The sequence below is a fragment of the Nylanderia fulva genome, unplaced genomic scaffold (assembly GCF_048542155.1).
Source record: "Nylanderia fulva isolate GAGA-0341 unplaced genomic scaffold, ASM4854215v1 Scaffold20, whole genome shotgun sequence".
Lineage (NCBI taxonomy): Eukaryota > Metazoa > Arthropoda > Insecta > Hymenoptera > Formicidae > Nylanderia > Nylanderia fulva.
This window is the reverse complement of record NW_028190264.1, coordinates 1,017,015-1,032,419: the sequence shown is the minus strand read 5'-3', so window position 1 is coordinate 1,032,419 and position 15,405 is coordinate 1,017,015. Positions and strand designations below refer to the sequence as shown.

Below are 15,405 nucleotides of genomic sequence, written 5' to 3'. Positions count from 1 at the left end.
AATCAATTTTTTTTAATTAGATAATCCACGTCAGCGTCATTTGAATACCGTCAATCATTTGTTAAAGGATTATGAGATTGAGAATAAAATATGATGGTCTTGTTTCGACCTAATGGCACGATAGATCTTCGATGTCTCCCCGATCGAGTACTTATGACAGAAAATAATATATTATTCATGCTTGGAGACTTTCCAAGGGACAGCCATTGAATCGTATCTTTTCTACTCAATTTGCGCGACGAGAGGAACAATACAGTTGTCGTTTCACGAATCAAACAAGCAATATAATTGCACAGATTTTTTTCAACAATAAAGATAACAAAGATACAATTTGTCACACTCGATGTAAAAATTAAATAAAATTTTAAATAACTTGAAAATTATATATAAATGATATATTTTTTATTCTCTGAGTATAGAATGAAAATAATTAACGAGTCACGTGAAAGATGATAAAATGTATACACATGTATTAATTAATTTATTGAATATAATTCACCGAGAGAATGATAAAGAGACAATAAAAGTCGCGGCAAATAAAACGAATGACATGTATACATATATATATATATATATATATGTACACACACAGGGTGTCCACGAATCAACGTTTGAGGGAAGGGTAGATTGCTGGGATCATTTGGAAATGATTTTTTCTCAGCAAAAATATCGAGGCACCAATAATAAGCGATTGAAAACAAGTGGAGTTTACTTTAATATACAGAGAGAATTTTCTTTTAATTTTTACCCTGAAAATTATGGTAATCATGCGACAGTATGGTATTGGGAAAATTTTATAAGAGTTTCTCTGATTAAAAGTATTAATATTTACCACAATAAGATATAAAATATGTTCGATTAATTTTAAACTCTTATAAAATATATTGCCATGTTTGCGTGTAGAATTTTAATTTAAGGCTCAGTTTCATGATGGCAAAAATTGGGAACGGGCAAAAAATGATGACATTTTCGCCGAGGAAAAATCTACCCTTAAGTGTTGATTCGATTTTACTATGTACATTATGTATTTTTTTATTGTGGTAAATATTAATTAAAGAAATTCTTACAAAATTCTTCTGATATCATATTGTCCCTCGATTGCCATAATTTTCAGAATAAATTTTAATTCTAGAGAAAATTTTCTGCGTATTGAATTTTAATTTAAGGCTCAGTTAGATGATAAAAATTGGAGAAAATATAAAAAATGATGACATTTTTTTTCCCGAGAAAAAATCTACTCTTAAGTGTTGATTTGATTAATTTTACTATGTACATATTAATATGTATTTTTTTATTGTGATAAGTATTAATCAGAGAAATTCTTATAAAAATTCTTCCAATACCATATTGTCCCTCGATTGCCATGATTTTTCAGTATAAATTCTAAAAGAAACTTTTCTCCGTGTAGAATTTTAATTTAAGGCTCAGTTTCATGATGGCAAAAATTGGGAACGGGCAAAAAATGATAACATTTTCGCCGAGGAAAAATCTATATACCCTTAAACGTTGATCCAGAAGCGTTACAGGACACCCTATAAAAGACGATCGACGGAGGACAATGGAAAATGATTTTCTTCCTCCGAGACGAAGCCAACTGTAGGCTGTCACTATTACTACTCTCAACAGGCAATTGATTACTCTCGTACTTGGAATACTCACTCTCGAGTCTCTCGATCCGCTCCCTCTTGGTCTCGGCCTCCTCGGCGAGGCGCGCCGAAGTTTTCACGCCTTCTCCGCTCTTGTGGGTCTTCTCCATGATGGAGCAGGCACGCAACACGAAGGCCGGGACGGTCTCCTGCTTCTCCTGCCTCGGTATATCCACCAGCGTCCAATACTGCGTCTCCAGCTTAATTACGTCCTGGAAAGGTAAAACCGTCGGTAGCTCTCGGGCTACCGTCGTCGCGACGCGACGGCGAGAAAAATCGAGGAAGGGAAGATAAAGAAGCGGGAGAAGGCGTTTGCGCAAGCAGGCGATTGTACAGAGGATCCTTTTATCCGCGTATATTCTGGAAAATAAATTGCCGGGCCATTTATCAGACGCGGTTTTAGGACCGCGATCGATTCCTCCGGCGCCTTTACAAAGGCGCAAAGTCATTAATCTGCATTTATATCTGTGGATTACGACTTACAAACTGTAAACATCGTTGTCTAAGAAAACCACAAGTTTCAGCTGCCTTTTAAAACCGGATTTGTACGCACTCTTACTTCAAAATTCGATTTTAATCTCTTAAGGGGATGCTGACTATGCTGACTTTGAGTTCAAGGGCTTTTCTTTTTATTGGTTATACAGATTGAAAAAATTCTTCTCCACAATTAAAGTATTGATAATAATGAACGGGGAGCGCTGTAATTTCGCATAAAAAAAACAATAAAAGTTAAAAAATTACAGTTCTTTTTATCGGCATCTTGCATCAGCTCATAACAATACTTATTTAATACAAAAGTTCCGCAGTTTATTTGTGCACAAAATATGGCGCTTCCAATAGAGATGACATGAAAGAATAATACAGAAGTAATAAAAATGAGATTAAAAGTATGTATCAAAAGATTCGTACTTGAATTAAACAAAGAAAACTTAACCTAACTTAAAGTCGGTAAAACAGAACAACGGCAACATCCTCTTAAACTGGAATCTTGGAATCATTAAAAAAATTAAGCATTCCTCTCCTTTTGAATAACCACTAAAATTTATTTGCACATTTAATAATATTTAATAAAAAATTAAATTAAGAAAGAAGAAAAAATTTGAATCATGTTTCTCCCCAGGATTTTTTAATCCTGCGAACGTCCATGCTTTCGATTGTTGGAGATTAAAATCGTCTCGTATTAAGAGAGCAATCTCGCGCTATTTATTAATTCCACAGCTAATTTCAATAACGCCGACAAGTTGTTTACCGCATTGCGAATCCCTTACGGCGATATCTGCTTATTACAAGCGTTTCCACCCGCGTTTGCTTCCCTTACATCTTCCGACAAAGCGTTCGAAATGCGTTTCGAAAATTATATGTACATCGATTATCGATGGGACACACGCGCACGGCGCGATTTACGGAGAACAATTTTATTTCGCATCGCCTGAGGATTAAATCCCAGGGGTTGATTTTTCTGCGACAAAAAAATATATATATATATATACTCGACGCTCTCGAACGATTGCGTCTCTCGCAACGCAAGTTTACACATCCGCTCAGAAATAAACGTTCGATATTCGCGCGTATACATCCGACGTTATGTATGCATCTCCCTCCCGAGAAAAAAATAAAGTAAAAAGAAAAAAAAGGTGCGGCTATAACGCGTCTTTCGCGCCGACATATCCGGGTATCTCTCGCATGCATCTTTATTTGTTGCTCGTCTCGCGCGATCTATCTCTCCCGGAATAATAAGCGCACGTATCTCGAAAAATAAATAATAAAAGTAATAAAAAAAAAAAAAAAAAGAGGAACGGCCTCGACGTTTTTTCGAATTCTTCCCTTGTCCGACGGTTTATGCTGTTGCAGCTGAACTTTCGTGCCGATTTACACATGGATCGAGCCTGGATATTTTGCGCTCTACGTGTTGACTATTTGCTGACAAAATATACACTGACAGTACACACACATACATCTGTCACTTTGTTCTCTCGTTCGCGCCCCGTTTCTTTATTTCTTTCCCTTTTTCTAAATCATTTTTCAGTAAGTCCCACGATCGGTTTATTTACGTGTTTTTTTTTTTTGAAAAATTGTGAAAACAAAATAAATAAAATATGGTTTATTAATGCTTTGTTTTTGAATTATTACTCGGCTCTTTTTGTCCATCTTATCCCGGTAAAAAATTGATAAATATACACAGAGACAATTTTCTCTTAGAATTTATCCTAAAAATCATAACCGTGAGATAATATTTTATAAGAGTTTTTTCTGTTTAATATTTATCATACAAAAAATATTAATATCTTAATATCTACCACAATAAAATATAAAATATGGTACAATTAATTTTACTACGTACATATTAATATTTTTCAGGGTAAATTCTAAGAGAAAATTCTCTGTGTGTATGTTCACGATAGCAAGATTTATATTAATTTTTATACACTAATATTAATCATCATTTATAAAGATCAAATGCAACATTAATTTAAAAGAATAAAAATAAGAAATATATATTCGACAATATAGGTATTATAATACGTCAGGGATATAAAGCCAATTATCAACTTCTTAAAAAGCTTATTACATAAATTTGCATCAACGTTACAAGCTAATTATTAATTTCTTCAGAATTTCTTAACCGAGAAAGTCGGAGAGTAGCGAGCGACTCGATCGGACGGGAGTTTTAAAGCGCGAGGAAGTGCAAGTTCTCTGTCATTCATCCCCCGTTTTACTGGGGGCGGCATAATTACGTATAATTACATCAACGGAAAGCGGCGGTCTGGAACTGACGCGTGTCGAGCACAAAGTGCTCAAAGTGGGCCAAAAACGACACGCGCGCGTGTGCTACGAGCCAATTACAGCGGCATATACGCACCCGGTATACACCTCGTCTTACCTTGATCATAACTTTGAGGAGATTGTAACGCTGGAACACGTTGCGGACTTGCTTGCTATCCGTGTACTTGCACATCAGTTCGACGAGGGCTCTCTTGGCGGTGTCGTAGCTGCCGTCCAGACGTATCCTGACGACTCTCAGCCTCTCGTTCGTCTCGATCACCTCCTCCTTCGTTTGTCCACCTATGCGTGTCCGTGAAGAGAGAGAGAAACGATGATGCGAAAGAATTTGCAGGGTGTTCAGCAGACTTAATGAAAAAAATTCCCTGACTTTTTCGGATTTCTCAAGACCAGAAATTCATTTTTTCCCTTTTAGTATTATTTAGTATTATTTAGACTTATTTAGACGATGTATACTAATCAAATAAAAAAAGTGATGTGTGGGCTAAAGAAAAATATTAATTTGTCTTTGTTGTAAGTTAAATACAAATATTATTTCTCTTCATACATGTCAAAAATAAATTTAGAGATTTTTATTTATCGCACACATAATTATATTAAATATAGTTGGAATAACAGGGTGTTCAGCAGACTCAATGACAAAAATTCCCTGACTTCTTCAAATTTTCCAAAACCAGAAATTAATTTTTTCCCTGACTTTTTAGTATTATTTTTTTCCAAATATATAATTTGCATATATCTATATGATAAATCAATTAAATGTTAAATCATGAAATCCTTGAAATATTTTTGCCAATAATGAAAAGATTCGGAAGTTAAAAAAAAAAAAAAAAAATTTAAATCAATTACAATCTGCATTATGTACAATAATCGAAACAAACGTGTCACTATACACTATTTAAATGATCATCTTTTTTATTTATATCAAATTTTATTTTTTTTTTATATTTTAACGAATTATAATACATATATTTTAATATATTTAATGATATCTAATATCACAACAAATTTTTAAAATAAAATATTTTTAATAAAATTGCAAGTTATTAGGAACGACCCAACTGTCAAAATTGTTTTGACAGTTGAGTCGATCATAATAAATCTTGCAATTTTATTTCACCGTCGACACAAAAATTATTCTATTATTTAAATTTTTAATAAAATTAATGTATTAATTTTTAATAAAAAAATGAATTAAAATAAAATTCTTGAACAATATTATAATTCTTGAGCAATGTTATAATATATTTTAAAATATATAATACATTGAAATAAAATAACATGACGATGAAAATATAAATTAACGAACACGCTGTAGATGAATGAATTTAACAACACAGAAAATTAGCATAATGAAAATCAAGGAAAAGTTTATATTTATTTAATAAAAAATTTCAAATTATTGAGACAGATGAATGTGAAAAATCCATAAATAGTAAAATTTCCTGACTTTTCACTGACAATTCCAGATTTATAAAATTCCCTGACAATGAAAATTCCCGAATTTTCCAAATTTCCCTGATCGCTGGACACCCTGTTTTATACGGTTTTTTTTTTTTTTTTTTTTTAACGAATGGTCGATTTTTTTTATCGTATCGCGCGTGTCGATCGTTGGGATTTAACGGGATCGTTTATAAATCGAACGCGATAGTAAGCAAGCGCCCGAATGTCGCGCTTTAATTAATTCCCAATTAACTCGACACCGCGCGATAGCGACGAAAGTTTCGACATAAATAAATCGAGCGCGACAAGCGACGCGATAAGCAACTCCAGTTTCCGCCTGCAGTTTCATCGAGCGCGTCCGAATTTCCACTTCAAAAAGTTCCAACTCCAGAAAAGCACGAAACACTTTAAGTTACATGAGGTATATCGATATAAAAGAGAAATTGTAAAAGAAATTTATGCTATTTGGTTACTATTGAATTTAGAATTTTTTTACACAAGTTATTTATTAATATTTTTTGATAAAATTTTAATATATAAAGTTACGATAAACGTTTCGACTGTACGACAGTCTTTCTCAATATCTTAATAATATGTTAAAAAATTAATTTAGTCATTTTGACATCATAAATAAATACAACAATTATAAGATTATATGACGAACGCAGTACAAAATTCATGATTGTTGGCATGAGTTAGAGCGTCAGATGCTGTTATATTATGTAACGACATTTTTTGTCAACGAACATAACACCTTTGTTAAAAAATTAATTCTTTTTACTTAACATAATCACAATGTGTACTTTTTTAAAAAACAAATCGATATCTGTGAATGGACAGATATCGATTTGTTTTTTAAAAAAGTACACATTGTGATTATGTTAAGTAAAAAGAATTAATTTTTTAACAAAGGTGTTATGTTCGTTGACAAAAAATGTCGTTACATAATATAACAGCATCTGACGCTCTAACTCATGCCAACAATCATGAATTTTGTACTGCGTTCGTCATATAATCTTATAATTGTTGTATTTATTTATGATGTCACATATCAGCATAATATAATATATTAATGCACAGAGAGAATTATTTTTAGAATTTATCCTAAAAATTATGATAATCATGGGACAATGTGATATTGGAAGAATTTTATAAAAGTTTCTCTGATTAAATATTTACCATGCACAATGAAAAATATTAATGTCTACCGCAATAAGATATAAAATATGTTCGATCAATTCTACTATGTACGTAGTAAAATTTACTCTATGTTAATATTTCTTATTGTATAGTAAATATTTCATCAGAGAAACTCTTGTAAAATTCTTCTAATACCATACCACGATTACTATGATTTTCAGGGTAAATTTTAAGAGAAAATTCTCTCCGTCTACCTATAAAAAATATATTATAATATATTATATATTAATATAATATAATGTATTATATATTATATATTAAAGTATTATTAAAATATAATATTAATATTAATATATTATATTATATATTATATATTAATATATTATGTAATAATATTTTATTAATATTAATATATTATATTATATATTATATATTAATATATTATGTAATAATATATTAAATATTAATATTATTACATAATATTTTTTTCGACTAATAACAGAATTTTATTCGATACTTTTGCGAGAGATAATCGATTGGAAATTCGTTAGTTGGTCGAAAGTTCGTCGGGCAAAATCGAGGACGCATGGTGAATCGAGCAACACATTCCTGTACACGTGTCATTATCGTACGTTAGGAATTTATCTGATCGCCGCATTTCACCGGCAACGGCGCGAGCATGTTGACGTCGGAATTAATCATAGTTCCGCGCTCGTTGATGGGAAAGCGTTAATCCGAACGTGACGGAATTCTCCATCGATGGCGGAGCTTCCGTCCTTTTAGGTATAATATAGCGGCCGCCGACACATGCCGTTACTCTCGGCCCGAACTGAATACAAGAGTTTCCGCTTCGATTCCATTCATGGGACAACTATAACAACCGTCCGCTGTTGGCGAACTGCCAGACGTTTATTTCCAACCGATACGTATGAACGTCTTCATTCCTCGGTTCACCGAGGAGTTGTTGCACTTGGAAAGAGACTCGCGGAATTTCATTCTTCTCGGATTCAAAATTTAAAGAGAAATTTGAAATTTAAGTTTGCTCACCCTCTCTTTAAATTCGTCTTAATTATAAATTGGATGTAAATATTGGAAAGTCTTACGAACTTTCTCTTCGCAAATTTATCTTTCTTTCTACTTTTTCGAAAAGTTATTCTATTAATTGACTCTTTTCCTTTAGATTATCGAGGAAGATCGTGTCGATAATGCAAATAAAATTTTACTAATCAATTGTGTGAAAATATCTTCAAGATTAAAAGCAAATATAAGCTGAGATTTCGCAATCTTTCCTAGCATATAAAATAATCTTTAAAAATGTATCTTTCTCTTTAAACTTTTTCTTAAAAATTATTCTATTAATAATTTCTTTTTTTTTTTTAGATTATCGAGAAGGATTGTATCAATAATTCAAATAAAATTTTACCAATCAGCTGTACGTAAAAATATTTTTAAGGTAAAAGTAGATATAAGATAGGATTTCGCAGTTCTTCCTAGCATATAAAATTATCTTTAAAAATGTATCTTTCTTTAAACTTTTTCTTAAAAATTATTCTATTAATAATTTCTTTTTTTTTTAGATTATCGAGGAGGATTGTATCGATAATTCAAATAAAATTTTACTAATCAGCTGTACGTAAAAATATTTTTAAGGTAAAAGTAGATATAAGATAAGATTTCGCAGTCCTTCCTAGCATATAAAATTATCTTTATAAATTTATGTTTCTTTTCGAACCTTTGAAACTTTTTCGAACTATTATTCCAACAGATTCTTTTCTTATTGTTAGATGATCGAGGAAGACCATAAATACGGTATCGATGAAAATAAAATTTCACTAATCAACTGTATGAAAATATTTCAAAGATAAAAGCAAATATAAGCTGGGATTTCGCAGTCTTTCCTAGCGTACAAAATTATCAAGTAACAACGATTAGCCAAGTTAGCGGCTAAAGTTTAATTAAACTCCTACGCGGAACGAGTACGATAAAATATACATATATATATACATAGGGTATTTCAGAACTGGCGGAAAAGTTTTTAATGACAGATTTCTGGTATCATTCGAAGACAATTTTTCCTCAACGAAAACATCGAGACACCAATAATTTTCGAATTATAAGCAGTTGAAAATAAAGGCTTTTTTAGAAACTAAACCTCGTGGAAATAAAATATGAACAGAACTACATTCTTCAGTTAATTTTAGGTAGAGTTTGCTTTAATAGAATTTTATTATAAGGCTTACACTGTAAAAAAATATGTAACATTACATAAATAATAAATTTTTATTATTTATCATGTAATTTTACATTTATTATTTATGTAATTTTACATATTTTTTGCAGTGTAGTTATAGAGATACGCAATAGCAAAAATAGGGAATATGTTAAAAATAATGGTCTCCCTCAACATTTTCACGAGGGAAAAATCGTCTGCAAAAGACACCAGAAATGCCATTAAAAACCTTTTCCCGCCATTTCTGGGACACCCTGTATAATGCTCAGACTTACTGGAAGTGCCTTCATCCTTCACGTCCTGGACGATCCTTCGGACGCTCTGCGTGAATTTGCCAACGAGATTGGTGCTGGCTGAAACACACAACAATGCTCGATTAGAATCACTGGTACCCACATACATACCATATATACGACGGATGTAACATCTTGCAATTTTGAATTAAACAGAATCGCTCGAACGACGAACGAGGACATTACAAAGTCAAATTCGCAAAGGGGAGCTTTTCTTTCGATCGTCGATGGGATAAAGACGCCCGGGAATAATGGATGAGATTCATACACCGCGAAGATGAGATTCCTACAAGAGGTGGAAGTCGCTCTCTGCCACCCACTCGGGAGTGGGTGGACTCGGCAAACGTCACTCGTCGCATCCGGAAAGTGGATGACTTGACGAGGAAAACCAACATCGCCCGCCTCCGTGTCGGGCCCGACATAAAGTGCGGCGGTGCAGAAGAGCGGGTTAAAGCTCCTTACTCGTAAAACACGGGATTGTTCTTAAAGCAGCCGTCGAAGCGGGCTTTTAAAGCGATCGAGCCCGCCCCCGAGTTTGAAGTTCAACGCGGCCAGGGTTCAACCCGTCGAGGGTGCACACAACCCCAGTTATATCCATATATATACAATATATATATATGTATATATGTATAACAAGGGTTCTCTCTCCGCGATTTGTTTTAGGAAGGGAAAAAAGTGCAGCCTCGCGAGGAATCGTAATAGGCAAAATAAAAGCCGGTTTTCGTCGTCCTTCGGTGGATCAGGGATACGGGATTCTCTCTTAGTCCGTAATGGATCGCTTGATCATGTTTTATCCTTTCAAGCCGGCCGGCTTAATCTCTCCCGAACGAGGAACCTAACTACTGCGCGACCTGTAATTTCCGAATAAAGCTCGACTGATTAAACGCCAGACTATACCGTGTCCATATTTACGTCGGATTGCATTACAGGTACTTCGGCCGCTTTTATTTTCCGCCACTGGATCCCGAAAGGGAAGAAGCAGGCGAGCTCGTTAATTAAATTCAAACAAGCTTATTCTATTATTTCTTGGAGATTTTTAGGTAAATAAATTATCCTTTTATTTATTTGCATCTCTACACTTTTTAAATATGCAGGGTGTCCCAGAACTGGGAAAGTTTTAATGCCAGATTCCTGGTATCATTCGAAGACGATTTGTCCTTAGTGAACATTTTTAGTTGAGGGAGGCCATCAATTTTAGCATGTTCCTAATTTTTGTTATTATGCATCTTTATAACTAAATCTTATATTAAAATTCTATTAAAGCAAACTCTTAAAATTAATCAAAAAATGTAGTTCTGTTAATATTTTATCGTTAATTAAATTCAAACTAGCTTATTCTATTATTTCTTGGAGATTTTTAGGTAAATAAATTATCCTTTTATTTCTTTGCATCTCTACACTTTTTAAATATGCAGGGTGTCCCAGAACTGGGAAAGTTTTAATGCCAGATTCCTGGTATCATTCAAAGACGATTTGTCCTTAGTGAACATTTTTAGTTGAGGGAGGCCATCAATTTTAGCATGTTCCTAATTTTTGTTATTATGCATCTTTATAACTAAATCTTATATTAAAATTCTATTAAAGCAAACTCTTAAAATTAATCAAAAAATGTAGTTCTGTTAATATTTTATCGTTAATTAAATTCAAACTAGCTTATTCTATTATTTCTTGGAGATTTTTAGGTAAATAAATTATCCTTTTATTTCTTTGCATCTCTACACTTTTTAAATATGCAGGGTGTCCCAGAACTGGAAAAGTTTTAATGCCAGATTCCTGGTATCATTCAAAGACGATTTGTCCTTAGTGAACATTTTTAGTTGAGGGAGGCCATCATTTTTAGCATGTTCCTAATTTTTTCGTTATTATGTATCTTTATAACTAAATCTTATATTAAAATTCTATTAAAGCAAACTCTTAAAATTAATCGAAAAATATAGTTCTGTTAATATTTTACGTCCAAGGCTTAGTTTTCAAAAAAGTCTTTATCTTCAACCGCTCGTAACTCGAAAATTATTGGTGTCTCGACATTTTTGCTGAAAAATCTGCCATTAAAAACTTTCCCGCCAATTCTGGAACACCCCGTATATATATGTTGGAAGAGGAGAATTTCAAAAACTTGAAATGCTCGCGGCATTACGTGTAGAACAACTTGATTATCGCATCTGAGGGATAATTTACGCATTTAACATTTTGTTGCGAGTAACGCGAGAATGTATTCTACAAAGTTCTCTGCACTGTCTTCCGCAACATTTGCCTCGCGGAGAGGTTGGCTTCCTTCTCTCTGTGTTGCTCTGATTATATTTCGTCTTCGCGCCGAGGAACCGTTTCATAAGTTGTCAACCGCGGTGAACGTAAACGTGATAATGCTACGTGATTCTCGCAACAGAGATTTCCTCGCGGTATAAAACGCATGAAACGCCCCGCAATTCTCCTTTACGGTTTTGTAAGTCGTTACAAAGTCAAAGCTTCTCCGCACACGTCCTGTATTTCTTGCTCGAGTATACATCATCATCATCGTCGCGCGAAAAGTTCATTGCAGCGAAACAGAGAGTCGCGTTTCAGTAAAAAAAAAAAAAAAAAAAAAAAAATTATCTTCATCTACGGTTCTTCCTTTGATTAATTCTCGAGGACGGTTTCTCTCCTCGACGGAAATTTAATTAACCGTGTCATCTGGGGGAAAAAAAAATTATTATCACGTCAAATAAAAACAAAATGATTATTTTTATTTCAAAAACGCTAATCATTTATCGCATCTATATTTTATCTCCGAGAAATGAGATGCTCGTGTATGAAAAAAGATGCGACACGATTTTTCACCGAAAGGGGACACAAAAGCTCTGAGCTTTTCACAACATCCGTTGTATTCGTTAATGGAGAATTGCCCGTTTGAGCTTGGCCAAGTGCCAGTTTGTGTGTAAGACATCTTATACGTCTGTATTATAATCCTCTTTTTTACGACGAAGAGTTCGGTGAACGAGAAACGCTAAATAGACCTGGTTTTAATACTGACGCTTCGACATAATTTTTTTTTTTACGGCGGGAAGATTATTCTCGGTATAATAGAGGAGAAATAAATTATTCTCCGTATTCCTCACTTAACCGTACGATTATTATGCCTTGGTAATTTCATTTACAACATAACAGATCACTTCATATTAAAAGTACTTCATTTTTGTCATAATAATGTCTGCAAGAAATCTCTTTCTAAATTTTACAACTTCATAAAGTAAATGGAATAAATTGATTAAACATTAGATAAAATCTTCTAATACAAAATAAGGGGAAAAATTATAAATATGTCAGAATAAATAAGTAAATAATTTTTTTAATCAGAATGCACATATATCTTGATATTGTCAAGAGATAATAATTCTCTTTCCTTTTATGAGCTTCTAAATTCACGCAGTCTCGATGGCAATAACTAATAACAGATCACTTCGTATTAAAAATACTTTATCTTTATCATGTCCGTAAGAAATTTATTTCTAAATTATACAACTTCGTAAAGTAAATGGAATAAATTAATTAAACATTATATAGACTCTTCTTATACAAAATAAGGGGAAAAATGATAAATATGTCAGAATAAATAAATAAATAATTTTTTTAATCAAAATGTACATCTTGATATTGTCGAGAGATAATAATTCTCTGTCCTTTTATGAGCCTTTAAATTCACGCAATCTCGATGGGAAGGATGATAGCAAGAAACGCAATTTGCCTCGGCAGTCAATTACGCGAATGAAGAACGTTCTCATTTTCGTTTGCATTTAACTGCGATGGTTTTTGGTCGTGCATTCGCGGCATCATCGTCCGCCGACAAAAGGGCGTTATCTGGTCTCGTTAAGATAATATGATTTGCGCGTCGCCAAGAAGAAGCTGGCCAGCTGCCAACTTCTGTAAAACGCACCATCTTGCCCTCTCACAATCCTCCGAATTACTTGGTAATTATATTTCGTCGACTCGCGGGACTTTAGTAGATTCGAGTGCAGTTTTCAGATAAAATCTTCAAAGTACATATTTAGCGCCCGTTCCTTTCTTTTGTTAAATAAAAATTATGTTTTTTATACAAAAATATTTTTTTAATTCTTCCGATCTATTAATATTTAATTTTCTAAATTTTCACAAAGCTCTCTAATCGTCGAGTTCGGCCAAGTGCATCCCTGCACACTCGCTTCGCGAAAGTGTTATAGTCCGCAGTAGTAAAGATACGTTTATGATCCGCCATCGCGCGTCTAAATGCAATCCGCGTAGTTCCGGATGAATATAAAAGGGAAACGTGAATCTTGCTCGAATGCACTCCGGTTAATTTTGGTATATCCTATATACACAGAGAGTATCGTATAGAGAAATCTGCAATTATAATTTCGGTAATAAAGATATACGTCGTAAAATCGCGAAATACATACATATACAGGGTGTAACTAAATAAAGGTATACGAAGCACACCATCGGATGCAAAACGACAAATTAAATCGAAAAGTCCTGAGCCATTTTTTAATCTGAGCTTTATTTTTCACTTTATAAATTGTTAAAGTGTGCCAATTAGCGCGTGGCTACAACAGAAAACAGCGTAGGCCCCGCCTTAGTAGGCGTGGCCAGAGGCTAATTGGTCAATTTTTAACAATTTATAGCGTGAAAAATAAAGCTCGGACTAAAAAATGGCTCAGGACTTTTCGATTTAGTTTGTCATCCTGCATTCGATGATGTGCTTCGTATACCTTTGTTTACTTACACCATGTACACAAATATAAAGCACACTCGCAAGCTATAATCCAATTCCGGTTTATCGCGCGAGTATTTAAGCGTGTACGTGCGCGTATATGTAAATATTTACTTAAGCGAAACTCTTCCGGGCTTTGTTTATTAACGAATTAATTTTTTTCTGTCAGAAATAATCTAAGAGCATGTAACCCAGCTCGTACTTATTGGGACCAAGCACAAGGATGATCGTAATAAATTGTTAAACGAATATTTAAGCATGTATGAGCGCGTATATGCAAATATTTGCTTAAACGGAATTCTTTGTTTATTAACGAATAAATTTTTTTCTGTCAGAAATAATCTAAGTGTATGCAACCCTATTTGTATTTTTGGCACCAAACACAGGATCAACCGTAATAAATTGTTAAATGCACCGCGATAGTCCTTTCCGCGTTTTCTACAATTTTCCGAACCGCCGTCGTCGACCATTCTTCGAGAAGTAGTCCTCGCCTTGAAGTTAGCCGTAGGGAATTTCCCCGAAAAGCTCTAAAGCCCTCACTCGCATACGTCACACGCAGCGTCGCGCCATTCGGTATTTCGTACGTGGGACTCGATGAGGAACGAGGGACGAGGGATTTCGCTCACGTCGGCTGGCATTTGTAGCCTGTCGTGCCTTTTCCAGCGGTCGGACGGCCTCATTGGAATTCAGAGAACGTGAGTCTCCTACGTGGCGCCTCGTGTTTCCCGCGCTTCCTTCGATCAGGAAACGCCGCGATGTATCTTCCCGCGGCGGAAGTGGCGGTATCGAAAGAGAGAGAGAGAGAGAGGATTTTTTCCGTTCGGGCTGGATGCCAAAATGCAACAAGCGCTTTGTCGTTCGCCTCCGCATTAAGTGAATCGTCGTTCTATATCGCCCCCGATTGGTCGAACGTGATTGTGATTGCCGAACGAGTCCTCGTTATTCCCGAAATTTCTGCCGAAAATGGAGAGAAGTATTTTTTGTCTAGCTTGATTTACCAGGAGATTTTAGAATAATCAAATTTCAAGCTCTTGTTTTAACGTTGAAGCTCGGAAGGGCAAGAATTTTTTTACAAAATATATATTTAGAAATAAATATTATAAATAATATACGAATTTACCCTAAAATTCATAGTAATCGTAGAACAAT

At 34.0% G+C, this 15,405-nt stretch overlaps 1 protein-coding gene across 1 annotated transcript in view; it reads right to left on the bottom strand.

The window, feature by feature from the left end:
* The window catches only part of LOC114944026 (uncharacterized), a 127,483-nt gene that overhangs the window by 13,444 nt on the left and 98,634 nt on the right, over positions 1-15,405 (bottom strand). Inside the window, exons 3-5 of the mRNA XM_029319723.2 lie at positions 9,516-9,593; positions 4,528-4,709; positions 1,660-1,858 (exon numbers count right to left, since the gene is read on the bottom strand). Of these exons, the coding sequence (XP_029175556.1) occupies positions 1,660-1,858; positions 4,528-4,709; positions 9,516-9,593 (459 nt within the window). The remainder of the gene's footprint in view (positions 1-1,659; positions 1,859-4,527; positions 4,710-9,515; positions 9,594-15,405) is intronic.